We start from the raw sequence: 25,860 nt of genomic DNA, 5'->3' as shown, positions 1-25,860 counted from the left end.
ATCAACATACAGATGCAAGCAGATACCGTGATGGTGTGGGAAATGGTTTGAAAATGCATTGGGTAAATGAGCAGAAAACAATTTGATGCGATGCCGTGTTCTGTGGAAGTTTAACTTATCAATGGAATCTTTTTTTTCTGAATTCAGTTTTCTTTGTTACATCTCATTTAATCAATCACCAGACCATATGTGGGTTGTAATAGTCACCAGCCAGCAGCAAGTGTGATGCTCGCTTGACGCAGAGAAAGGCTTGAGAGGATTGAGTGAACGTGATGACACAATTCGACAAGTGTGGGAGGAAAACGTGTTTTTTTTCTTTGTGAACACAATGGGCTTTGTGGCTGGAGATGTTTTGATTATACTTTCCACTGACTGGGCCTGCTGCAACAGGGAAGACCGGGGCGTTTACGGAGCACGAAAAGGCCGATTCCTTTGAGAGCCACACAGAACTACTCCTCACTGAGCATTACACTGACAGGATTGTGGGATGGATATACGATTATATTTCTTGCACATAAAATCAAGCAATTTTTCTGTTAATAAGTCACTCATTAAAAACACGATTCAGCCAAGTGGAGAAAAGAGCTGTTCTGCGTACTCTGTAAAGATTTCCAGTGTATATTCAGCACACACGAAGCAACACATTTATGTTTCTGGCAGCAACAACACTTTGTTGGAATAAAAAGAGCAATTGCGCATTTAGCACAAGTAGTAAATCCAATCAACGAAAATGGGCAGCTTAAATAAAATGTTGTGACAGGCTCAAACTCATTGTATCATCACTGCATTAAACAACCCTAATTGAAACTTTAAAAGCAACGTGTTTCATACATTTAACAGTCATAACAAATTGTTTTACACATGATCAACTTCGCAAATCAAATGAGCAACTGACAACTAAAATAGACAATTATAAAAACTTTAAAAGTGCTGTGAAAGCAATTTCTGAATACAGAACCGCAGGCAGTGTGTCTCACATGTCTCTGTGTGTTTAACCAGACCGATTTCCAGGTCACTTGTGGGCGTGTTACGTGATTGGAGCAGCCCTAAATGAAAACACCCGAGTCCATGTGCATGACCGCCAACGCCGTCTCTCACACAGGGGGATTAGGAGTGGTAGAGGGGAGAGTAAACTCTGACTCACAGTTGTTCATGTTTAATTCTTTGTTTTCTAAGTGAAAATGAAGTCACAAACATTTTAGGCTTGAGAACAAAATGTTTTCCTGCAAGATTTAGAATTAAAGTCACCTCCTTTAAAAAGTCTATCAACTAAAATTATTTTATTTTTAGTTTTTAGTTTATGATTAGTGGCGCTATAGATCTATAGAACAAGCGTATATCTACATCAAATCCAAACCGACGCCTGGCCTATGTCCAAGGTCCAGTCAATACACAGAGTGGCAGCCGGGCAGCTGAAAGTGCTCAGTCAGAGCCTCTACAACAATATTTACCGTAATGTAATAAAAATCTCCTCTGGGCAATTACAATCTGGAGCAGTTAACAGAACACTGACAATTTACTGGACCCACTGCTTTCTATTAAAGGGATCAGTTGAATCTTCTTGGCTACTTGTAGTAATATTTATAACGGTTACTTCAGAAATCTGTTGCATAATATAACATTTTATAACTTTTACACTGTGCTTTTCACTGAACAACTGCAGCACGTACAAGATAAAAACCTGACGGAGGCTGCTTCAAAATGCACAGAGGAAATGAGGTTGAAATTGCTTCCTGCTAATGTTTGATAACTGTTTGTTTTTGCATTTCACTCTGGAAACACTATTTATCAACTGTACATAGAGTGTTTATTGCTTCACCTTAAGTTGTCCAGTGAAATAAGATGTGAACTTGAAGAAGGAAAAATGGTGGAGGGGGATGCAGACGTTCCCTGATAATGTTAACAACAGAGCTTCAAAGAATAATGAAAGTTTCATGCAATTGTTCTTACTATGTTTTGACCTGTGGCTGCTACTTCGTCTACATCTGTCTCAGGGTCAGAATGCAATCATAAACCAGGAAAACTATAAGAACTTTGCTCCTGTCCATATCTCCAGCGTATCCATTATTCAGTCAGCTCACTGTGTGTGTGCAGCTATTGTCATGGTAGAAAAAAACCTGAGTTACCGTATCATAATATGTCAACACCTATTTTGATAATAAGACCACATATTACAACAATCAATGCAAAATCTTAGATGTTGTCATCGAAACATGAGCTCTAATAATGTTGACTAATCACCAATGTCAACAATGATTGTCATCCTCAAGTAAAAATAAATCATATGACAGCAACAAACATAAGCTGGTTCAACAAAACCATCATGCTGTCCCGGGGGATCATTTTCCTCTACTATTGTGTATGCTTCCTAAAAATTGTAGAGTTAAAAAAAAAAAAAGATGTAGTTACCATGACTTCAAGATCACAATTTGCAGATACTTGCTCCGAAGAGACACACACAGTACAGTATAACTCAATGCCTCATTCAAAAAAGCTGATCATGAGAGTTAGATGAGTTCATGTCTTTGTCCCTCACTGGTGTTCATGGGAATGTTTGTGACCACGATTTGGTGAAAACAGGCAACGGTCACTATGTCGTCACTTCATATTCTCGAAAACTGATGTAAGAATCCTTGGAGGTGAACGTCTAATTCTGAGCAGCAGGACAATGACATCATGTATCAAACTAGGCTGAAATAAAAGGGTGACTGAAGCTTGCCGGGGAGTTTGCCTCAGGGAGGGAGTAGTGTATGTGAGTGTGTGTGTGCGAGCAAAAGAGAGCGAGAGAGAGAGACTACAGGAATGTTTGCTGCAGCCTCTGACAGCGGCTGTATTTTTGGGATGATGACTTCATGAGTGAAGCTTGGCAGTGACAGCAGGAGATGGATGATGAAATCCATCCGGTCAATGCGAGTCCTCATGCTCGGGAGAATGAAACACAGACACACATAGCCTCAGCACTCCTGAGTGGAAAGAAAGTCAAAATACAATAACAAAATTTTCAAATCAGATATCAGCCATTTATACCACACATTCTGTGCACTCATCTATGAAAAATTAATTATAAGCCATTTAGACGTACAGTGAATCAGATCAGGTCCTCGTCTCTTGCCAGAGAATATCCTAAATCAGCAAAGTGTGGCTCCCTATAGACAAAGTGAATTAGCTAGGCTCCAAATTTTACTTATACAGAGTGTCTTTGTTCCAGGGGAACACAGATGAGAAGCCTCTCATTGCCACAAGAGCTGCATCCACATCCAAAAACAAGCACTTTGAATTCATTAAAACTGCATTCATAAGATCCCACTCCCCCCACAAAGAGAACATTACCTAATTACAAATCCAGGGTTGTTAAAAGTCCCTTAAAACAGGAGCTAATTGCTGCAAGAGAGGGTGATGTAAGCCGTAATTAGAAAGCGAGTGGTCTGTCATTAAGTCTCGCTAACGGCCACTCCTCGCTCCTGCAGCTAATTACTGGGGTTATCAAACAGGCAGGAATCTTAATGAGTCGACGCTGGGATATAAAATTAATTAGCTTCTATACTTATGCATGGCTTCCCGAGTACTTGTATACACATCAGCAATGCAAACATGCTTACAAAACCAGTGCCTCCAACCTTGTGCTTCTCATTAGGACGTGTTGTCTGAGGGTCTCATTTTAAATGCCCCTGAGATACACTGGGATTTTTACTCGACTTCCAAGCATCCTTGTGGCTTCCTGTGCTGGTATGACACTAAGAGGTAATTGAGAAGTGAAAGAAGCTCTGTGGAGGCCAAGGGTAAATCTATCTTGTATGTTAGGCCTCATATGTACATCTGAGCTTTGTAAAGTCAGAATGCAATGCATTTCAGTCATGTCCAGCATTAAAAACAATAGGTCACATGTTGATGTTTGGGGATTTTAGTGATGATTCCACGAGAGGGATGGGCTGACCAATCTGCCGCTGTCATGGCATTAACTGTCTCCTCTTGATGTTGAGTACAAGCCTCCTGAGTTTCCGCTGTTGTGATAGAACTCAATCGATTCGCAGGCGTTTGTTCAGTAATGAGCTCAAGCTGTTTAATGGAAGGACAATACCTTCATAATTGTCGCTGGAGGGTGAGCGCCAGGGGCGATCCCAGCAGATTAACTGAGAGGATGAATTAATAAGGAAGGATTAAGGTGACAGGTGGTTTCAATGTGTTTGCAGTTGGAAGCTGCCATCGAGCTGAAAGTAAGGCAGTCTGCTCTGAATCAACACGTGCAATGTTCTGTCTTGTAGTGTTATTCCTGCTGAATACTTTGCAGAGCGGGAGGGGGGGGGGGGGGGGGGGGGGGATTGCAGGGGTGGGGCTGTTCATACTAACGGGATCAAGGCAAGGGTCCAAATGAGCCAGCTGCGTCAATATGCGTCATCATAATGAAAACAATGTCAATGCATTGATTCAGTGGTTACCATGACGACGGCCATGGGAAGGGCACTGCCACGACGCACATACATCACAACACATACACAAGCACCACACCTTCAGGGCTTTCTGCGCATGTTCGCTGGAGCCGATGACAATGAGGCTCGGTCCACCCATGCTGCAGAAGGTCTTCAGATGAAGCTTGTGGTGCACGGGCACCGTGGAGACGGCATAATCCTGTAAAACACAAAGCAAGGATGATAAGTTTCATAAAGACAAGACAGACCCAGGAGATAAAGCACATGAAATGAATGTCAGCCATCTCTGGGGTCATGATTACTGATTACTTTACTTTACGTGATTACTTTAACGGAACTAACTTACAACCACTTAATGACAATAACAAGTACCTTGTTAATTGAGGGTGGTGGAGACTGTAACGCTGTAACGCTACTGATAAACTCTCCATCAAATTGGTCTCTCTTGTGAATAAACACATTTATTTGGTTCAAAGTGACAGATTGTTTATTACCTTGTGTCGTGAAGCAAAGAGATGACTTGACATTTTGCTGTCGATATATCATGGAATAAAAGGTAAATACGCGAAAATTATAGATACAGTTGTTATGGTTTTGGTCGTCTCTCTCTCTCTCTCTCTACTGGTACAGATTCGTGAATGTGTGCTGTTGGCATTATGTTGTGTTATCTAAGACTATTGTGAAGTGGATGCATGATTTTCCCTAACCCTAGGAAGAATAGTTGTTGCTAATGTAGCAGCTAATGGGGTTACATCACTAAACTGGAGGAGTATCTGGATTTAAAGGGTTCAAGAAATAAACTGCTTCATGAACTAATTGAAATGAGAAGCAGAGAGAAAATAGTATTGATAAGCTGCTAAACATCCACAGCAGCAGACAGGCCTATTTAAAAGGGAGCTAATGTTTACCGAAGGCTGCTGATAAATCGCAGTTACAGCCCATCCATCAACCCATCTTCTACACTGCCTCATCCGACTCGGGGTCACAGGAGGCTGGAGCCGACCCAACTGACACAAATCATCGTCTCAAATTATCTAGTGCCAGAACAAGTGGAGTTTTGGTGATTTGTTACTTTATATCAAGTTCTTTACAACTCTTGTTAGAGCTGAGAAAAGACCAGAATAAGCACTGCAGTCGACTGTGCAGAATTATCAAACAGGGTCTAATGTGACATTTGAATAAAGTGGAGGACAGCTCATTGGTGGAAACAGCGGGAGTATCTGAGAGATGATGTCACTCTGAAGGGCTCATGGGGAGCTCTAAGCCTGATTAGAAACACTTTCTTTGGCTTCAGAGAGTCTGCATACCAACTGTCATCAAAAGTTTTACAAAAACAAGATAAAAAACAACAACACTTGAAACAATTGCTACTGACACTAAACATCTCTTGCTGCATTACTTCTTCTTAATTAAAATCTTAGATAACACTTTTCAAAAAGGACTGTGTGGCGGTATTGAGAAATAAAATCTAATTCAGGCAGCAGGCAAACAACACTACACTAACATCTATTGAAATGTAGATATTGTGGATTACTGGATGGGCATTTAATTTATTTTTCTCCAAGAGGACCTGCACTTTTGAAACCCATTAGAAAAACAATGATACAATGTATAATGATATAATTCATTGTGAAAAAAAAAAATCATATGGTATGACAAACGATGGAAAATAATTGTTCGCATAAATATGTACTAAGAAAACATATGAGGAAACTTAAGAAGCCTTTGAATCTCTGAATACGAAGATAAAAACAGACAAATTGCATCCAAACCGATAGATATGTATCTCTCTTTGTACAGAGCAGGGTCATGTGTACAATCCATTACTCTGTAAGGACCTATAGTATTATAACTATTGTTGGCCTGTAATAGTTGATTTTGGATTGATTGCTTGTTCAAATACCGGTTTTTAAGCTGCTTTCTTTACCGAAAAAACTTCCCGTTCATATCTGAAGAATTACAGCATGTCCTGTCAAAACACCATCAATTCTATCACTGACATTGTTTTGATTTTCACTCACTGGAGGAGTTTCCTCACTGTACAGGTGATTGATTGTGCCTTTTTATGCAAAGAATCACGGTTTGTGACAGCTTCACATACTTCAAGTCTCATGAGAGTCGCTGAAGCCAGAGTTTGATTCTGCTGAGATTTCTAAACCTTGATGTGATGCTGAGCTGCAATTTGAGTTATGATAGGATATGAAACTTCAGGCTTTTATTCCCAAACGTTTTTTCGTTTCCAAATTTATGCAAATACATTTTGATGACTGAATAAATTATAAGTTGTGCCTCATAAAAAAAAAGCTTTTTGTACTGAAATACATGTGTTTTCCTAATCATATAGTATGTTTTGAAAGGGGTTTCATGGGTTTTACCTTCATACAACTTATAGATTACTGTATACCTTTTTCCCCACGATTGCCCGTGAGTGTGACATTATTCATTCAGCTCCATGTTAACACTTGTCACGTCAATATTTGTACATCATAAACTCAATTTAAGCACCATGAATTATAGGACTGAATAACAGAACAACACTTGGCTGTACATCATGCAAAAAAAAAAAAGAAACTCTGAATCACCTCCTTGATGTTTTTCTGAACTCTCTTCTTGGCACTTCTTTAGAAGATTCAAGCAGGTCTTATGGGAATTATGTAATCTGAACTTTCTTCACCCCACCCCCCCACCCCCTCCATAAACAGGATCTTTTGTGTAAAATTAAAAATACAAATCCTCCTACTCTCATTATCACGCACGATGAATTATCAAGAGAATAAAGACAGTGAGACCATTTCTTTTCTTATATGTTTTGACCTTAACTAACCCAAAAAAGCTGACTGAGCAACATTGCACACATGTCTGTTTTATTGACAGAGATTAGGAGTCAACATAGAAGGAGTGTTTTTACTTTTATTCTACTTCCCATATAAAATGATTTCATCAATGAGAGCAATTGTTCTGACCTCTGCAGAGAACTTTAAATAAAAGTACGTCGACATCTGTACGCAGTTGCCGAGGGCTAAACAAACCTGGCAACAAACGATCCTTAACCTGATAATGAAAGGAAAAAACAACAGCGATAGGAGGAATCCATCTGATAAAAAGCGGAAAAAACAATAATTGGCGCTCAAGCAATTTTTCCTAGTGTCATTTGCCTGGGACGCATCATTAAGTCCCGCCTTATCAAAGATGATAGAAAACACAAGAGGAATCCATAATGAGGAATTCAAATCAGATGCAGATGGTAAGATGGAAGCACTACAATAAAGTGATTAAAGTTACCGTAATGCATTCAACTCCTGACATTATGACCCCACCTCTGAACTAGCCAGCCTTTTGAATTCGACACAGCTGCTCACAAGAATTCACATAAATCTGCTGACTGATAATTCGCTGCTTCAAAAAGACAGCAAAACAAGCTGGATGGGAACCGTTTGTGTCCGTGACCCACGCGGTCCGTTGCCTGATTGCAGGTTGTAAACCCTGATTCCTGTTATTTCAGCAATGCTTGGGATTTTGATATTTTCTGAGGGATGTGAGTGGACAATGGTGAGCTTGGCAAAGGTGAAAGGTTTAAGTCATATTAAAGGAAAAATCAGGGGGAAGACAAGATGTGTAGACTCTGGATATAATGTGGGAGCTGAGAAGCTCAGCAAATCAATGTGTGAATCTGTGTAACATACCCAGTATTCCAAATAAATAAATAGTAATGCAATTTATATTTAAACAATCTCAAAGTGCTACAGGAAAAATGCAAAAGGTAAGTAAAAATAAAAAAAACCTGTTAAAATTGTAGGGATTATTAGGTTCAAAAGGAACACTTTTTTAAAAAGGTCGGTTTTTAGATTTAAAATTTATACTCAAGCCAATACCAGGTTTTGTTATGTTGTGACACATTGAGGTGAAACTCAAGTATTCATAAATGTAAGGCTTGAAAAGAATGAAAGCTGTTTTTATATTGACATATATAGTGACACTAAATGTATTCCATTAAACTACTAATACAACTCGACGACATCCAGTTAGAACTGTGGTAAACTGTCCTCCCTGCAAGTGGCTCACCTCAACGGTATTTCAACACAGCGGCGACAAGTGGGGCGGCGCACTGGATTAATTAATAACGACAGAGGGAGAAATTGTCCATAAAACAATTAATGAAATCCATTTTTTTTTTTCAAGCCATGTCATCAGCTGCATGTTTAATCACAGTGAACAGAGTTGACGGAGGTTAGCATCAATACTTGATTTAAAAATGCCTTGAAGCCAGCTGAGGCCCGGACTCCTGCGCTAACTATTAATTGCCGGCGGGACTCTTTACAGCTGCACCGATCAATCCCTCGGTGCTCTGCTCCAGTTGTACAGAACAACAAAGCAAAAGCACTTCTTTTATTATAATTGTTCTCTGTATTTTGGGTTACATTTATATCTGTAGATGCACAATTCCATCATTTTCAGCCCATTCATTTTCAGACTTGGTGAAAACAGATAAAGACACACTGCAGCATTCTGACAACTGGTTCGGCGATAGGTCTTTTCACTTTTGTTATTATTTTTATTCTGCTGAAATTAAGTGCTTTTGTGTCGCCTTGATGCAGACTGCCGTTATCCAGAAAGAAAACAGCAAAGCAAATGCAGTGACAGAGGGTGGAAAAGAGCAGAAGTGGTGGGAAAGACCAGCGACTGGATTGAGGCAGAGACGGACGGGCGAAGAAATTGAATTAGAGGAAAGAGGAGGTAGTGCAAAATGGAAGAAAGAAAAACTCCAGGAAGAATGGAGTGATGATATCATTGCCTTCCTGGTTGAAACCTTTTTATGATTGATTACCCATTTATTTCTTCCTTTCCTGTTTGCGACCTGTGATTGCTCGCAGAAGACGTTCATCGAGGAACGATTCAGACGGCGGCTCATGAATTCAGAGAGGTGGATGTGTGCTCAAAGAATCCAATCTTTGTCTTGCAGTGAGAAGCCTCCCAAATAATCATTAGTATCCTCTGAAATTTCACTCATGAGAAGGAATTATTTCCTGATGCTTATGAAGATGCTTCCACTGTATGAGGATAAGACATGCCTGCTAAGAGATATTGGGGTTAGCGCTCCTGCCTCACAGTGAGACAAACCCTGGGGTTTGCAGGTTCCTTCTGTACGTTAGAGATTGAATATTATGGGGATATTGTTGTGAGATGCAAAAACAGGCCCTCAAAGATGTTCATGTTATAATACTATAAAAGGACTTTAATCATTTTGTGCAGTTGAGCAGTTTTACTCACATAACCACTTTGAAGGCCAATAGCAAATTCTGCCATCAGAGGTACTTGAGGTACCAGATCAGTTAGAAACTCTAGCGATTTGCCCAAGGATACTTGATCGGAGGTTGAGAGAGTAAGATGTGATATTGAAGGTAGAATCGTAGGATAGGAAACGGAATTGCTTTCAGAGCAGTATTTCAAATTGAACACTTTTGAGTGGAAAAATGTGTTCATACTGTGAATCACCTGAATGGGGTTTTAATGACAATCAGAAATTTAGTCTAAAGCACCTGTAACTTTTCTGTAACTGTAATGTAAAGTGTAAAGTTTTGAAATCAATCTTAACAAATGCATAATGATTTCGTAATTGACTTGAATGAAACTGTTGTTTCTTGGAAATGTACCGAGGCAACACAGATTAATGTCTGAACTTCTCCAGGAAGTCTACATAAATGTGTTGCAACACATGCTAATGAGCTAAAAGGAGTGCGTGAGCTGAATCCTGATGATGAAGATTTGCAAGGTTCTCCCTACAATTTAATTTCAGTACCTATTTTCAGGCAGATTATTCGTCATTCTCACACCACGATGCTCGAAACGCGTCGGCTCACCTTAAATATGTCGGCCAATATCTCTGCTCCTCTCTGATTGGTCCGGTTGGTAAGACCCACAAAGAACTCTTGACCTGTAAAAGAGACATTTGAAATGAATTTCTAGAAATGTGAATCTCTAAAGTCTACAATTCTAAAACAAAACAACCTTAATAATGAGTATGTGATGCTACAATAACTGAACACTGCATTCCCCACTGTGACTCAACGCAGGCCTGTGAGGGAGGCCAACTGGTCAATATGGTGGGGCAAAAACAGACAAGAGTCATGAATGGCTGGCAAGGCTGCGGCGGCACACTGAGCTCAGGGATGGTCTCCTAATGTTGCTGCTAAGCCTTTACAATATGAGCCATTAGCCGGGGCCCTGCCAACAGGAAATGTTTTTACTCTGCCATGTGAAACCGATTTCAGCCTGGAATGAGCCACGGCCCAGAGTCACCGTCTCAAAACCCAATTAAGTGTACTATGCTTTTTACCCCTGGCCTGTGCCGAACGCAGACGACACTGACCTACATTTTGACTTCAGACAAGGCGGCAACAGAATGTACAGAAAATGTAATAGGGACCACAGTGTTCTCAACTTTCTGCCTTCATCAGGTTTATTACCCGATGCCCAAGGGGATGCCGCGGTACGTTTCGCAGAAGCGCAGAACAGTACGCAGTGCGGGACAGTACACAACCGTTTTTGGAACAAAAGTATTTTCAGGGGGAGACGGGGCTTGGTGTACCGAGGCACCGGGTCATCGAGGTCACACCCAGGAATGTTTGTGCAGAGGATCCCAAGCACAGATGCAGGCTCGCAGACACGTCGTCGTCTGCTACCTCAGCCATCCATCAGCGAACTGTGGAGGTCGTACTATTTCACTGTGCCCTTCTGTTTCCTGTTTACCACTATATCTTCACTCTAATGGTACAGTAGTCCTTATAAAAACGGAAGGTTTACAGGTAACATGTGATTTGCAGGTCATTGAAATTCTTGCCGACGCTTTGCAAGTTATTTTAACTTTGTGATAAATCATAGTGTGACATTTCAGCAAAAAACAAACTACGGTACACTGTGAATAAATAAGAAGCTCATGACATAACATTGATATCGTTTATTTATAGTCTTATTTAATGATAAGTGCATTATAATCACGTAATTTATGACAAATGTTGAGTTTAAAGTGATTTTGCTCAAGCATTTACTTATACTTAATATTTCTGGACCTTTTCTTAACTTGGTTGAGCCTGATTTCTTCTACTCCTTTAAAGCATAGATAGCTATATTTAAGAGAAAATAACCATTGCAAACCGCATATATCTTTTACCTTTTTAATTGTGTGAATATAAAAAAAAAAATTACATTACTTTTTGCTCTGTTTCAGAAGCCCTTTTTTTCCGTCTAATTAGAGATCAAACAGAAAAAAATTTAATAAACTAACACTTCCTCACAAATGCTGCAAACTGCAACATTTGCTAATTGTGCAACGTTTCTTTATTTTGAATGCCTTATTAATGTGTGAGGTTAGAAAATTCATTCCTGTACGACAAAAAGTGTTCTCCAGAGCTCCAGTGGCCTGAAATCGCAGCTCGAAGTTAATACTTGATTTGAGATCTTGCTGGCTGAACAACAAGAAAATTATTAATTATAAAGCAATATGTTGCTTAAGTCCTGAAAGTAGTGTGAACTTCGAAATGTGATACCAGTCTGTGTCTTTTTGTCTTGTTAAAAGATCAACTAAGTATTTCCTACTAAGCTATAATTTCAATTAAACATGTGTCTAAGCTTTTAAACATTTGTTCTTGTCAGTATAGTCATGGTAAATTTTACTGTCTAAAATTAGTCATATAATGCTTTGATCTCTGGCAAACTTGACTGAGAAAGCTTTATATAGTGAAAGTGCAGCTGGTAAAACATTTAATAGCTGCTAAATATAACTCCAAGAAAGACCAATTCCTCCAGCAGCACAACTCCCGTTTTCTTTTCTTTGCTTTCAGCTAACTTGCTCTTTACCGATTTTTTTTGCTGCAGACTTTGACTGTGCAGTTAAAAAGATACATCATAATCATGCATTTAATGGCAAATCATATGCCGAATAAAGATTTTCCGACACACAATATATTAAATAAACATCCTCTAACTTTATACGTTCCATTACTGTACAAACTAAATAGAAAACCTAAAATAAGCAACCAGCGGTGCCCGGGGAGCTTGTGTGGTAAAGGCTATAGTGGTAACCTGTTGGCAGAGGGATTCAAACCCGCGAACCTCAGATCCAAAGTCCGCTTCTCTAACCTCTAAGCCACCACTGCCACATATATGTGAAATGATGAAGGAAATAATAACCACCAACATGATTATCCTGTAGGCTTCTCATTACATATCATGTTATATAATGTGTGTTCATGAAAAACAGGATGGTGAAGGTACTGCCAAACATAACTGTATTAACTCTGCCATAACCACAGAAATGATGGGGCTCAACAACCTTTCTGAAAATATAAAGCTATAATCTGGGTACCAATGGCTATGAAGAGCTACTTCTTAAAGAATTCCTGAATATTTAGAGTTTCACTGCTCAATCAGGCTCAAGCTTGACCGATGTAACCACCATACAACACGTTTGATTAGCTGGAAGGTAGTTTTAAATGCGTAAGCACATTTTTATGAGATTGTTCAAAATCACACACTATTTTTGTACTTACGGTCACTTACATGACATCAGTCCACGTTTTTAGTGACCACCATTTCCTACAAACATGCCCTGCAGGTTACTCACCATTTCTCTGCAGGCTATCAGGCGTCCGGCCTTTCCTGTGTTTTCATATTGTCTTTCATTCCACTCCTGTTCACTTTTTCATGATGTGTCTTTGTCCCCTTTTTGTCACAAGTATACCACAGTATACCAAAGTGTTAGATTAACAACAATTTGTAAGATTGAAGGGCTGCATTGTGATTACCACTCTCATCTCACAGCAAAAAGGCCCCTGGGTCAATACTGGTATTTAGGTCATTTCTGTGCAGACTTTACATTGCGGTGGGTTTTCTCAGGGTACTCCTTTTTCCATCTATAGTCTAAAGACGCCAGGATTAGGTGAGATGGTGTAAACCATAGGTGTGAATGTATGTGGTTGTCTGTTTCTCTGCGTTGGACTGGCCACCAGTCCAGGGTGTAACTTAACACTTGTCCAATGCCAGCTGGATTGGATTCAACTCCTCACAACACAAAGTTGGACAAAGCGGCATAGACGATATAGAGAGGGATAGATTAAATTGCCTCTATTCTATATAATTTTATAGGAAATGTAATCAAATCTATGTTTAATCCTAAAATATGCAAATAACTGTCCAATAATAATACAAAAGACTCATCTTTCAATGGCCTGATGGTATGGAATGTTTATGAATCCTAAAATAGAGAGAGAGTGAGGGCAGAGTGACAAACCAGTGAAAAGGACATCTCCTCCATCCAGCGTTGCATTCTCATCAGTCATTTCCACAATGTTAAGCTTCAAATTCTTCAGAGTCTCCTTCATTGTCTCCGTCTGGAACAACCAAAGGGACAAAAGCAGAAATACAGTTAAAACATCTGCAAATATTAAACAAAAGCCTGAGTCGTGATGACGTAGAGTAAGCTACCTCAGCATTTCCTATCTTGGGGAATATTTGAACGTGGTCTAATCAGACATAAGTAAACAAAATGATGAAAATCTTGTCTTTTTTTCCCCCCTGCATATTCACTGAATTTCTGCAAGGCAGAGTGTTAAACAGGGTCCAGGTCGCTGAGACTGAGAGCCATGAAACAAAACCTTTTCCCTGCAACAGGTTGAGCTGACATCATTGCAGTGAGCCATGAAATGATGTCATTTTGTAGGAAGCACGTTAAAAGTTTTACAAGTCTTTGGTTGTGGAAACTGGGTACACTGGAGGACAGGCACAAACTCCAGTAACGCGTCTTCCGCCACTCATGTTCTGGGTCATCTGCCTTTCATATATTTACAGGAAGGAAGTGCAAGGATGGCTGCCACCCGGATATCATTAGTATAGAGCTTGAACCATCTTCCCTGATGGAAAATTGCAGGAAATTCACATTCACCTGCATGCATGTGTGCTCTGCTGATCTTGAGACCTCGGAAAAGAAAAGGTTTTTTTTTTGGGGGGGGGGTTTGGCTGAACATTGGCTAGTCCACTCGTCCGTCTGACCGCCCAGGGTGATTTTTATTGTCCTGCTTTTTGGGGTTCCTGTGGGAGAAGTTTCCAAGGCCAGTCATGTTAGCAAGAGCATCAGTGTTTCCACAGGCCCTATCTCGCCATGACCTCAGCCTGCTCACTGTGTGCTCTGTGGCAAACATAACCATCCTGCTTCTCTTCATCTGCGGAAAGCTGAACCATGAGGTCATCCAGGTGGACCGTCATGCACTTCCAGATAAGCAGAGGCCTGCATAGATATACACACACACACAGACACATATGCACACCAGTGCCCCAAGATATTGTCATCTGCACAAACATGGATTTATGGTAAAAACAAATATAAAGCCAAGATCATATTTTTAGCTACGAAGGTGGATGACACTTGAGCTTGACAATTCATGAGTAGTGTTGGGATATACTGTTATGACATAATAGATTTCTATCATGCTGTTTTTGGCAGTTAGGGACTGAAGATTGTTACTTTTGGTGTACATAAAAACTGTTGTGGAGTTGCAAAGCTACCGTCTCTTTCACTATTGCTCTTATCTATTGGCTTCAGAATTAGCCAAAGCTGCTTAACAATTCACTATGTTTCACTTAATTCTCAGCCAGTGAAGAAAGAGCACCAAACTAGTCTTAAACTAAGTCATTACTCCAAAAATGTATATAACTTACTGACTGTAAGTAACATTAGCAGCAGCGTGTATACACAGTGCAAGGAAAACTGCAGCCATTTAAACTACATATCTAGGATCTTCCTCTTACTAACCACTGTAACATCACCTGAATCAGGTGACACAGGTCCTGAAACCTGTCACTATTACGAGCACGAGTATAAATACGTGCATATCATTCATTTCTAATGGATGGAGAAAGTTAAAAGTAATTGAAGTTCATTTATAATTACTTTTGTCAGGAACAAGTTTATTGCCGGAACTACTTTTCAGTAAAGCAGTAAGAAAGTGAAGCAGATGGTGGTGGTGAAGATTTAAGTTGAGAAGTAAGATTAGGTTGCTTTAACCCCTTCCTGGCCTACTGTCACGAATTGTGATAAACACAATTATGAGATTGGAGATCCAAGTGGGTAAAAATAAGTGTCTTTTAGGCCTCAATTGGAACTCTTATTTGAGCATAGCCCTTAACATCAAGAGGAGCCAAAGACCCTCAGAAACAGCCAAATGGGTCAAAGTCCTTTGGTCAGCTGAGGATACCCCGGCGAGATCTGGAGAGATATCTCAGTCAGCCTGGGAGCAGGTCTGGGTCTCCCAGGAAAAGTTGAACAAAGTTGTGGGCGACAGAGATGTCTTGGCTTCTCTGTTATTCAAAGTTTAGGAACAATCTCATTTGGAAAAGTTTTTTTTTCTTCCAAACAATTCTTCATTTGTATCCCTGTTTCTTTAAATGGCCTCATGACCCAGTAGCTCCCAACCACAATGGCTTTCCTCCAAGTCGTTGACTTTCCAGAAGCCAGACACTGGAATCCCGCAAACTAATCAAACTTTCCTCCTTCCTCCTGTTTTATCTTTGCTACAGGCATTCTAGCTCATCTTATTGCTTTAGTTGATGAGGGAAGAACGCACTGTCCCTCCAAAGTAAATGAGTTAAAAAAAAAAAAATTATCAGTGGTTTCAAGGGCAATGACAACAACAGTGGGCACATTGACTACAGCTAACACTTAATCATGCTGGTATTTTCTTGTACATTTCCAAGCCACTCTGTTTTTTATTTAGTTTGGTTTGTGGGATGGGAAGTGAAAGATTGAATCAGGGTCTTAGGAACAATCCAGATGGGTGACGGAGAACTTTGGGTTTGTTGTTTTGCTCAAGTCACGTGTTGTGCTGTCTTTGTGTGTCATTGCAGAGAAGTGCAAGCTTGTCATTGTAAAAATATTTATGTGCACCACTGATTTAATTTAAGAAGAAAATTACTAACAAGAGAGAAATGGATCAATCAGGCACTGAAAATATCCAGAGTGCACAAATCCCCTTACCCATAAAAAGGAAGAAATGTCTCTATAAAAGCCCCAAAAGATGAGAACTGTCTGATACTTGTTAGAGGACAAATTAGCGAAGGCAGAAGTTCATTTCACAGTGTATACGACTTTAGAAAATATCAATTTCTCTACCATTACGGCTGAGTAGCGGTGGCTTACCCTGTTAGCAATGGACTGATTTTTTAAATGCTTATTGTAAATATAAATGTTACGCGTTTTATGCTTTTTTATTCTAAGTTTTGCACTGTTTTGATAATATTATACATTTTAATTTCAAAATATATACTCATGACTTGTCTCCATGTACCACTGGGGGGAGCTCATGGTGGTACACGCACCACAATTTGAAAAAATAACCGAGCTAAGCCATGAGCCGACGAGCTCGACATTCCCTTATTTCTAACAAATGTGACTGTGTCACACCACAGTCTTCAGTATCACAGGAGCCATTATCCCAGGAATCTGTCAGACTGAAGCAGTCATTTACCTCAGCGCTCTGGCATTTCCTCGAACATCACAGGAGGCGATGTGACCCAAACGCTGGTAAGGCTCCACAAACAACCTCATGAAATCATAATCGACGACACAAAGAGATCACAGTATGACATCCACAATGTCAGCTGATTTTAGGCCTGTGTTGTAAACACTAAACAGAGCTCTTTCCAAAGAATAAATATTATATCCCTTCTATTTTTAATTGGAACTAAAAAGTACACAAAGCTAACACAAGCTTGGGCTCACAACCTTCTATTCAGGTGCGATAGTGAAATTATTAACCTCAGCCGTGTTAAAACCAGGCTTATGTTCATGAACCTTTGACAGTTATGTTAGGGGTTTCCCCTGCTTCCTACAATTGTGCTACATAACTAACTGTTCAATGGAAATACCTTCACAGTTCTAGTATATCACACACATTTCTTCATCCATCCATCTTCTATACTGCTTTATCCTGTTCATGGTGGTGGGTTGCTGGAGAAAATCCCATATGAGTGAGGGTGAATGTATTAAGGACAGACAACAACACACATAAAAATCAACCTGAAATTCATGTTCTCGGACTGTCGGAAGAAACCAGACTACCTGGAGTAAACTCAGGCATGCATGGAATAGAACACTCAAACCGCAGAGAGAAAGGCCTGGCCCGGATTGAAACCCATGATGAACCCAACAATGTATAATTCAGCTCCTGGCAAGAACATTTAAAAAAAAACACATTTGATCAGTATCAGGTACAAAAGTGGCTCGCACTTGATGACTTGATCTTTTTTTTTGTCACTTATTTTCAGACTACCGCAGCTCGACTGTCTCCGACTCTCCCCTCACTCCACTTTTTCTCATCCTCACCTCCTTCACGCTCTTTCTTTGTCACTCACATTCCCATCGTCTTTTCTCTTCAGGCCCTGGTGGCAGGGTCAAGAATGCACCTATAGTGACTCCTCATGCAGAGTGGCCTATTATCTCTTACTGTGAGGGACATCCAATACCCGACCCTGCCTAGGTGCCAACTCACTTTGCCAGTGCTCCTTCTCCCCCTTCTTCCTCCCACCGTCAGCCATCCCTGTGCTCCTTCCCTCTCCCCTCTTTTTTTCCTCTCTTGAGTGCCTGGCCAGACGACATGCTGTTAGCCAGCACCCTGCTTTGAATGAAAAAAGGCCTTTTAAAATTCATTAGAGACTGAAGGCTCTGAGGGCCAGTCGGTCTGCCGGCCGCATTCCTGCCGTTCCAGCACAGGACAGGGGAGACAGAGCAGAGAGAACAGCCTTTTATTTGGGGGCTTTTTATGGACCAATTCTCCCCTCTCTCGCCCCTGGTACCCGTGGATATCGCATTCTGCTAAAAAGGACCATCAGTCCGATAGAGCACAGTGCATTTGGAGAGGGAACAGAGTACACAACAATGGCATTCCTGAGGGTCATCCTAGCCTCCCTACACCAGGCAACAGAGTCCCACGCTCCACTATAAAGGGGATACAGCATTCCTCGGAGTCTCACAAACAAGGAGGTTAACCTTTCTGAACAACATCTCACAGCCTTTGTTGATCAATTTGCAAAGTATGTTACGTGGCATATAAAACCAGGTTGTTTGCGGTTGTGTCATTGTTGAGTTTTCTGCAACCATGAATGGGATGAATTTGACCAGAGACGTTATTAAGACCAATGCATGAGTGAAAAAAGACACAGGATCTGTCTGGAATGACACAGGAAATGTATCAGACAACAGTTGCCTATTATAAGATTTTTGGAGAGCGAGACGATCAGTGAGTATTTGATCAATTAAAGCAACATCCTTTCTTTATAATTTTTTTGTTTGTTGGTTGGTTTTGGTATTCATGACCTCCTCCAAGAAATATCAGTCAATAACAGGTTGGTGCTCCATGGTAAACAAGTTAAAAGTTAAGTAGACACAAGCTGTTTGTGGAATTTAAACAGTGAAACGTCAGCAAAGATCTGGAAAATTAAAAACAACAAGCTTTAAAGATGCTAAAATATTCCATGGAACTGAAGGGGATCTGCAAAGTCAGATAATTGCAGGTAACTTGATACACAACATCCTCATAATTACTTTAAAAGGACTTAATTAAAAACATAATAAACATTCAGTCAAAAGTCGTGGTCCCCAATTTGAAAAAGATGCGTGCTAAGCCAAAGAAAAGGAAAACAAGTGAGTTGCTTGTAAGGACATATGGATACAAGTTTGAACAGTGAGCCTTGTGCGTCATCGCTGAGTCTTTGGCTGGACATTCGGGACACAGACGATGATCGTAATAGATAGCGGAGGCCAAACGCAGAGGAAAGTTCAATGACCGGTGGAGAAACAGAATGGGAATAATGACTGCGTTTTAGTCCAATAGACCGCATGGAGTCCAAAATGAATGTACAAATCTCATTAGCAATGCAACAACTGAGTGGATAAAGCTATCTGAACGCTTCAGGTATTTTGCTTTTGACGTCATGTAAAAAAACAGAAGACTCCCTTTGTTTACTGTGGGAAAGACACAAGAATGCAGTTTCACAAAGTGCTTCAAGACGAGAGGCTCAATATCTGAATGAACGGCCAACAGGAGAAAAATCTCACTCATTGTTTGGAATAACGATTTCTGAAGTAATGTAAAACTGTAACATGTCTTTTTTTGGCACTAATGTGTTAGTAACTAATTACAATTTGAAAATTACAATAATTACAGCTACTTCAGTGAGCTCGCTGATTGACAATCCATTGGAAGCTGCTGTCTCACTCCGTCCTTCCCACTGAGTTCAAGGTAACTTTAGCCAAGGCTGTGGACTGCAGTGAACAACAGGTTTTATATTATTTCAGTAAACTTCTATCGAAAGAAGGAGGAACATCTGAAGTCAGTCTCCTTGTGATTTACATTGCATCAATAGCCTGGTTCCATTTCACGCTCATCGCCTTTCTTATTATGTAGAGGTGGTGTGTTCTAATTGGCAATACGATAGTTGGCAAGTCCACCCCAAAAAAATCAGAATTGACCTATAACACTTCTCTTTTGATCAACCTGATTCTATTTTTTTTTTTTTAATAACCCATTTAAAATCTTAAAGAATAATTTGTACAAAGTCAACATTATAGCACAGTATTGGCAGCTTGCATTTTCTTTGTTGAACTTTGTTGCATCTAAAAATGCAAAAAAAAAATTTTTTTTAAAGATAGAAAGACATCTTACCTGATGAATTGCACGAACAATGCAACAATACATCTGGCAGATAACTAATATATGTAAATATATGTAAGTAGATATAGACATTTAACTTAATTTTATTCATTGAAGTCAATTTAACTATCCTTTCATTCTGTTTGGAGATATGCAAAAAGATTCTGATTCTAAAATTACACATTTGGGAACTTGCTAAACACAATCATCCACATCTTATTTAAATGCTCTTCAAACACTAAACACAAAAGTTGCATGTACAGACATTATATCTATATACAAATGTTTATATATGAATGTGTGTGCATTTTGGCATAATATTTGATATAGACAATACATCACTGAGCATTTCTTCACCATGACAATAAAAACCTGTCATGACTGAGGCAAACAGGTGGATAAATACTTGTTTGGGAGAAAAAAAGGAAGATGCTGTCAAATTCCTAAAGTCAGCACCTTCCGGGAGGTAGCACTGTAACAGCCTCAAACGACAGCATGAAATGACAACAACTCATTTAGCAGCAGCCAAAAGAAAAACAAACCCTCCGTGGCTTGTCCCTATACGTTATCCAAACAAATCTTTGGAGTATGTTAGAACATACCTGTGGTTAACCAAGTCATGACAGCCCCTCCCCACCTTCCCCCATGTGCTTTAGGATTACATAAATGTTGAGAAGTAGGTCAACATGAAGGCGTGCACAGTTAACAGTAGCAGATCTGGAGACCCGCGCACCACACAAGCCACAAGGATCTGGCAGTCTGCCTCAATAAAAGAGCTGTTTCAGCCAAACCTCGGGCCCTGTCAGACAGCCTGCACTTGGGGCTCCCAGGATATCAGGGCTCTGAGGAGAAAAATGCCACACTGTGATCCCACAAGGACACATTTACAGCCTCGTCAAAGTGAAACCAGGTCAGATCTGAACACAGAAATTCAAAGGAGAGTTACTAAATGTGGTGTCAAATACGCAAATACTGTTTCTACTCTGTTAAGGAGTAAGTCGCATGTGTGGGAAATTAAAAGTTTTTCTTTTTTCTTACTTTGGTATTAAACCAAAAGGGCACATCAATTTCATTCCCCATTTCTATAACAGTAAAGTTGAAAAGAATGTAAAATAATCTCATTATGATTTCTTCAAGTGCCTTACAAGAAGAGAAAGTTTTTACCATGAATTCCAAAGCAATGATTATTAGAAACGTTCTCAAACATCTTCAAAGATCTGGAATGAACTGCAACTACAAAGGTTCCTATCATGAATACAGATTAAGGACTTTCTTCCATTCTATAAGGCTGGTAGAATAGCTGTTAGATAACAGTTTTAACCCCTGAGCTTATTCGTTATCAAAAAACAAGGTCATGCAGGACAGCATATACATCAAAAGAATTAGACCACATCCACACGAGCCAAAACAATCTCTTTTCTCCCTGGGATTCTCTCCAAAAATTCCATCCACACCTCACTATGAGCACGGCTCAACACGAGGCTTCGTGGCATGTCGTACATATATCAGGCATTTGAGGGGCGCTGTGACTCAACAAATACAGCAAAAATGCAAAAGAAGAGGGTGCATATAGAAATTTTGAAGTAGCCTCCTACTCATAAACTTCTATATAACTCTGAGTTCTATAGTTCTATGGTCGCGCTCCTTCTGCAGCTCCACCAGAGATTGTAGTCCACAATTGCTGTGGCTAATAGGTGACATCACGGACCACGGTGGGGGGGTGGCGACATCATCACTTTTCTACAAATAATCATCTTTGCTGTCCACACGTCACAGTTGAGTTGGGGTTTTTAGAATTTCACCACTCTTCGACCTGTGTTTAAAAAAAAGTTCGAAAACACCACCTTGTGTGGTTGATCAGCGAAAACCGGCTCGTTTACGTGAACCGGCGTTGTGTGGACCTCGTGGAGACGGCCCCTCTTGTCTCTGACATTCGTAGTTCACGTGATGCTCCTGAGAAGCAAAATACTAAATTGAAATGTTGAATAACTTCATCCATGAGCGGGGATGCACTTAAGTAACATTTTATTCTGTGACACCTTGCTGGTTGCAGCACATGCTAACTCAACTGGACACTGAGGCGGAGGGAAGGTTACAAAAATAAACAGAAATATGAGTCTGTTTGACAAGTCCAATGTCCGTCTCAGAGCAAATAAAGTCTTTGCTCCAATCAGCAAGGCTGCAAAGAATGTGTCTGCTGCTTACCTCTCACTGTGATGGCTCCACAAATACAGGAGAGCTGCAGGCTAGGAACTGCTGGAAAGCAGAAGCTTTAGGGGAGGGGGTGTTGGTTACAAACGTACACGAATCTCCACCGTGGAGGAAAAACAGAGGGGCTTCAGCAAATACAACCCGACTTGGCATCGACTCCATCATGTTTATTGGCTTTGACCCCTACAGATTGGATCCAATATTCAAACAAGAGGGAAAAGCCAATAAACTCGTCTACCTCATGGAGAAATATATTTTCCCATTGCCTGGTTACACCAGTATGATAACACAATACCTTATCAAAAAAAAAAATATTTTTTTTACTGCACGACATAAAAATTTTGTTACAACCGAAGGGGAAGTTTGTAACGAATCACATCCACAAGAAGAAAAAAAAAAAGGTGCTGAATTGCTGTTTTATTTTGGAAGAATTAACGTGCCAACATTTGCAAGTGCTGCTGCAACACGGCACCGCTTGGACGTCAGCAATGGCTGTTTGTACTCAAGACGAACAGCAGGCTTGCCCTCCAGGTCACTCCGCTCCACAGCTCGCACAAATAGCGCCTCTCCACAGCTTTTACAACCAAGTCTTCCTCCGCTGAATGACATCAATCGGAAAAGAAGTGTAAAACTTCAAACGTAACTTTAACATAAGCTCCTGCAGTGTGCGCTCGGATATAGATTGTGCCACTCTCCTTCAGTCTTGCGATTCAAGGCCCTTTGGTTGTTCTTAAGATTCACTCTACAGTAGTTATCTTTTACGAGCAAGTCAAGAAAGATATTTCCACATTGTGGTAAACACAGGTAACTCCGAATCAACCACGCTGAGAATGTACAGAGAGGGGAAAACAAAAAAACAAAAGCCGGGTCGCCTTCCTTCTTCCTTTCTTCTTCCCCCCCCAAGGGAAACCCGAGTGGGAAACCCCACTCGCTGTCACCTTTGGCCTACCTGGGCCGACAGACACTGGACCACCCACATCACCGGTGAAGCGTGGGTGTTCAAGGTTAGCACTTTGTGTCAATCACTCCATGTGCTGCAGAGTGACTATAAAAGTCTGTTTGTGTACCGAGGGCCTTAGAACACTGCATTATCCACAGAATGCAGAGCACAACTTCAGGCACTTTGCATGTTCTAGCACCTTTCCCACACATCTACGGTGCTGGGAACGACGCAAAACCTGTGAGTGACGTATATTCGTACAATGTGATTAATCTGTCTTCATTTATGTCTTTGGAATATGGAATATTTGTAGGAAGTGATTAAAACTTGTTTGGGTTGTGTGATCCATCATTCTGAACCTCCAAGTCTTTCTTCATACTTGAACAATATTATCATTAGATAATCAAGTTCAGCCCTTCACATTAAATTGTGGAAAATAAAAACATGAAGGGAATAATAACATAGTTTTAGTCTGGATATGATTTGACTCATCTAAACACATTTTGTTTGGCTCATCAGACTCTCGTCAATGCAGGTGGTTTCAGTGTTTTGTAATGTTGTGCAAAAAAAAGTAGCATTTTAAGAAATGTTAAAGCAATGACTTGATTAACAGAAAATGATTCAATAACTATTTAAAAGGTTCTGCTTATGCTTAAGTTTTGTGATTAGAGCCTCTTTGAGTCACCCGATGAGATTAATACATATTTTGCTCTGGCGCTTTGGACAGGTCAATGTTTTACTAACACTTTTTGACATTTTCAAGACATGACACCGGATTGAAAGATTTAACACCAACAGATTTATCTATAACAATCATATCTATTAACGAAAACATCTCATTGTTGAAGTTGTTTAATTTGATGGGATGTTGTTTGGATTATCTTACGTATCTGCTTAAATTTATAAGAATGTGCATCCCATAGACAGACCCGAGATGTTCCACTGTATCAAGTTGGTTGAATATAACGCAATACAGTAATTACTTTTTTGAAAAGTTAATAACACTCCAGTCAGTTTTACATTTTATAGCAAGAAAGAGCTTCACGGATGAAGCAAGAAAACATTGAATAGTTCGGATTGGACAAAACCGAGAGCAACTTAAACTTGGAAGACAAGGCAAGAATTTCCTTGGGCTGAGAAGAAAATGAGAGCTGCCCAAACAGTTCTATGAGGTTCAACAATTCAGACTCCACTGAATGACATTCGGAAACAATGAACTTGCGCATTGTGGTATTATGCCTAAGTACACGTCTGCGATGCAGGTTTTATGGAAGTACATATGGTTGAGTACTAAAAGCTGAACGGAAACTATATGGCCTAACAACTGTCACCAGAAGTCGTTTCCCATAACCTGTCAGGCTTTCCGAGCGACGCGGTTAACCGACGCTTATTACACTTACAGAATCAAAACTTGGCGCCCGTCTCACTTGTACTGAAGATGATTCAATTGAGATAATTGGAGTAGGAATCCCCATTGTGTTTGTTTTACTTCCATGGGCTGTGGCCCCTGGAAAGCCCAAGTAAAAATACCCAGAACGCCCACATTTTGAAGCTGTTTCAACATTTGTGAGGCCCGAGGTGTGCCACAGAACGGAATGTACAACCAAACACTCTCCACCAAGTTTTGTCTGGGATTCATGTGGTCCACAGCCTGACCCAACGTGACCTCCTCCAGCAGAGCAGAGATACATTTTGGTGCTCTGGGAGCACAAAGCTATGAAAAGGGTTGAGGATAGAGGCGGAGAGGCTTTGGGTGAGTCACCTTAAGATAAAGTTCTTGCGAAAGGCTTCCCTCTCTTTCTCTCTCTCTCTCGCTCTCCCCTCCCACACAGGGAGTCCTCTTGGTGTATGGTGCCGACTTGCTGAGAAAGTGAGGAAGCCCCAGTTAAGAGGTCAGGAAAGCCACAGAAGAAAAGAGGGAGGATAACAAGAGTCAGAGATTTCAAGTCTGCATGGGTATGCCTCAATGCTTGTCCTCCCGTGCGGTTGTATTCGTCAATATTTGCAATAAATAAAAACAAGGATTTGGCTGGACAGCCTTAAGGCGATCAATATTGGCTGACTTTTTCAAGCGAACCAACTAGAATGTATGATCTTCTTGGTGTCTTTGCTCCGTTTAAAGAACAAAAAAAAAAAAAAGAGCCTGGAGTGTATTCTGCAGAGAGAAAGCACAATCATACCACACGGGTACACCCAGATTTTCCAAAGAATGCAATGGATGTGATCACAAAGGGGGAAAAAGTATGGTTTGCCAAGCAAAGTATAGACTAACTGCCCATTATAAGGGATTTCCCAAAACAGCTATGTGATGTTAGACATATGGAAGAGGCAGGGACGGAAAAATGAGGAACGTGTTTTAATCTTGAACAGGAAAAAAAAAAGATTGGCCAAAAAGGTTTCCCATAAATGTTAATAAAGGGCTTTCCTGGAAAGATTTTTTTTTTTCTGCTTTCGGCATAAAACGAGAGGTCAGGTGTTAAAGTTAACCAGCAGAGCTGAATCCAGAGATCTGCCATTCAAGCATGGTAAAAGAAAACCATGTGAAATGAACCATGTTGCAGAGGTTTAAGAGAAAAGGAGGAAT

The 25,860-nt window shown here is 40.3% G+C and overlaps 1 protein-coding gene across 2 annotated transcripts in view; it reads right to left on the bottom strand.

Annotated features, from left to right (window-relative positions):
* The window catches only part of ddah1 (dimethylarginine dimethylaminohydrolase 1), a 79,629-nt gene that overhangs the window by 8,731 nt on the left and 45,038 nt on the right, over positions 1 to 25,860 (bottom strand). For both annotated transcript variants that reach the window (XM_080506138.1, XM_080506137.1), the window contains 3 exons: positions 13,714 to 13,813; positions 10,286 to 10,359; positions 4,507 to 4,626 (listed from right to left, as the gene is read on the bottom strand). In XM_080506138.1, the coding sequence (XP_080362264.1) occupies positions 4,507 to 4,626; positions 10,286 to 10,359; positions 13,714 to 13,804 (285 nt within the window). In that variant the 5' untranslated portion in view covers positions 13,805 to 13,813. The remainder of the gene's footprint in view (positions 1 to 4,506; positions 4,627 to 10,285; positions 10,360 to 13,713; positions 13,814 to 25,860) is intronic.

The sequence above is a fragment of the Blennius ocellaris genome, assembly GCF_963422515.1.
Source record: "Blennius ocellaris genome assembly, chromosome: 12".
NCBI classification, from domain to species: domain Eukaryota; kingdom Metazoa; phylum Chordata; class Actinopteri; order Blenniiformes; family Blenniidae; genus Blennius; species Blennius ocellaris.
The sequence above is the reverse complement of the archived record's forward strand: the minus strand, read 5'-3'. Positions and strand labels throughout refer to the sequence as shown.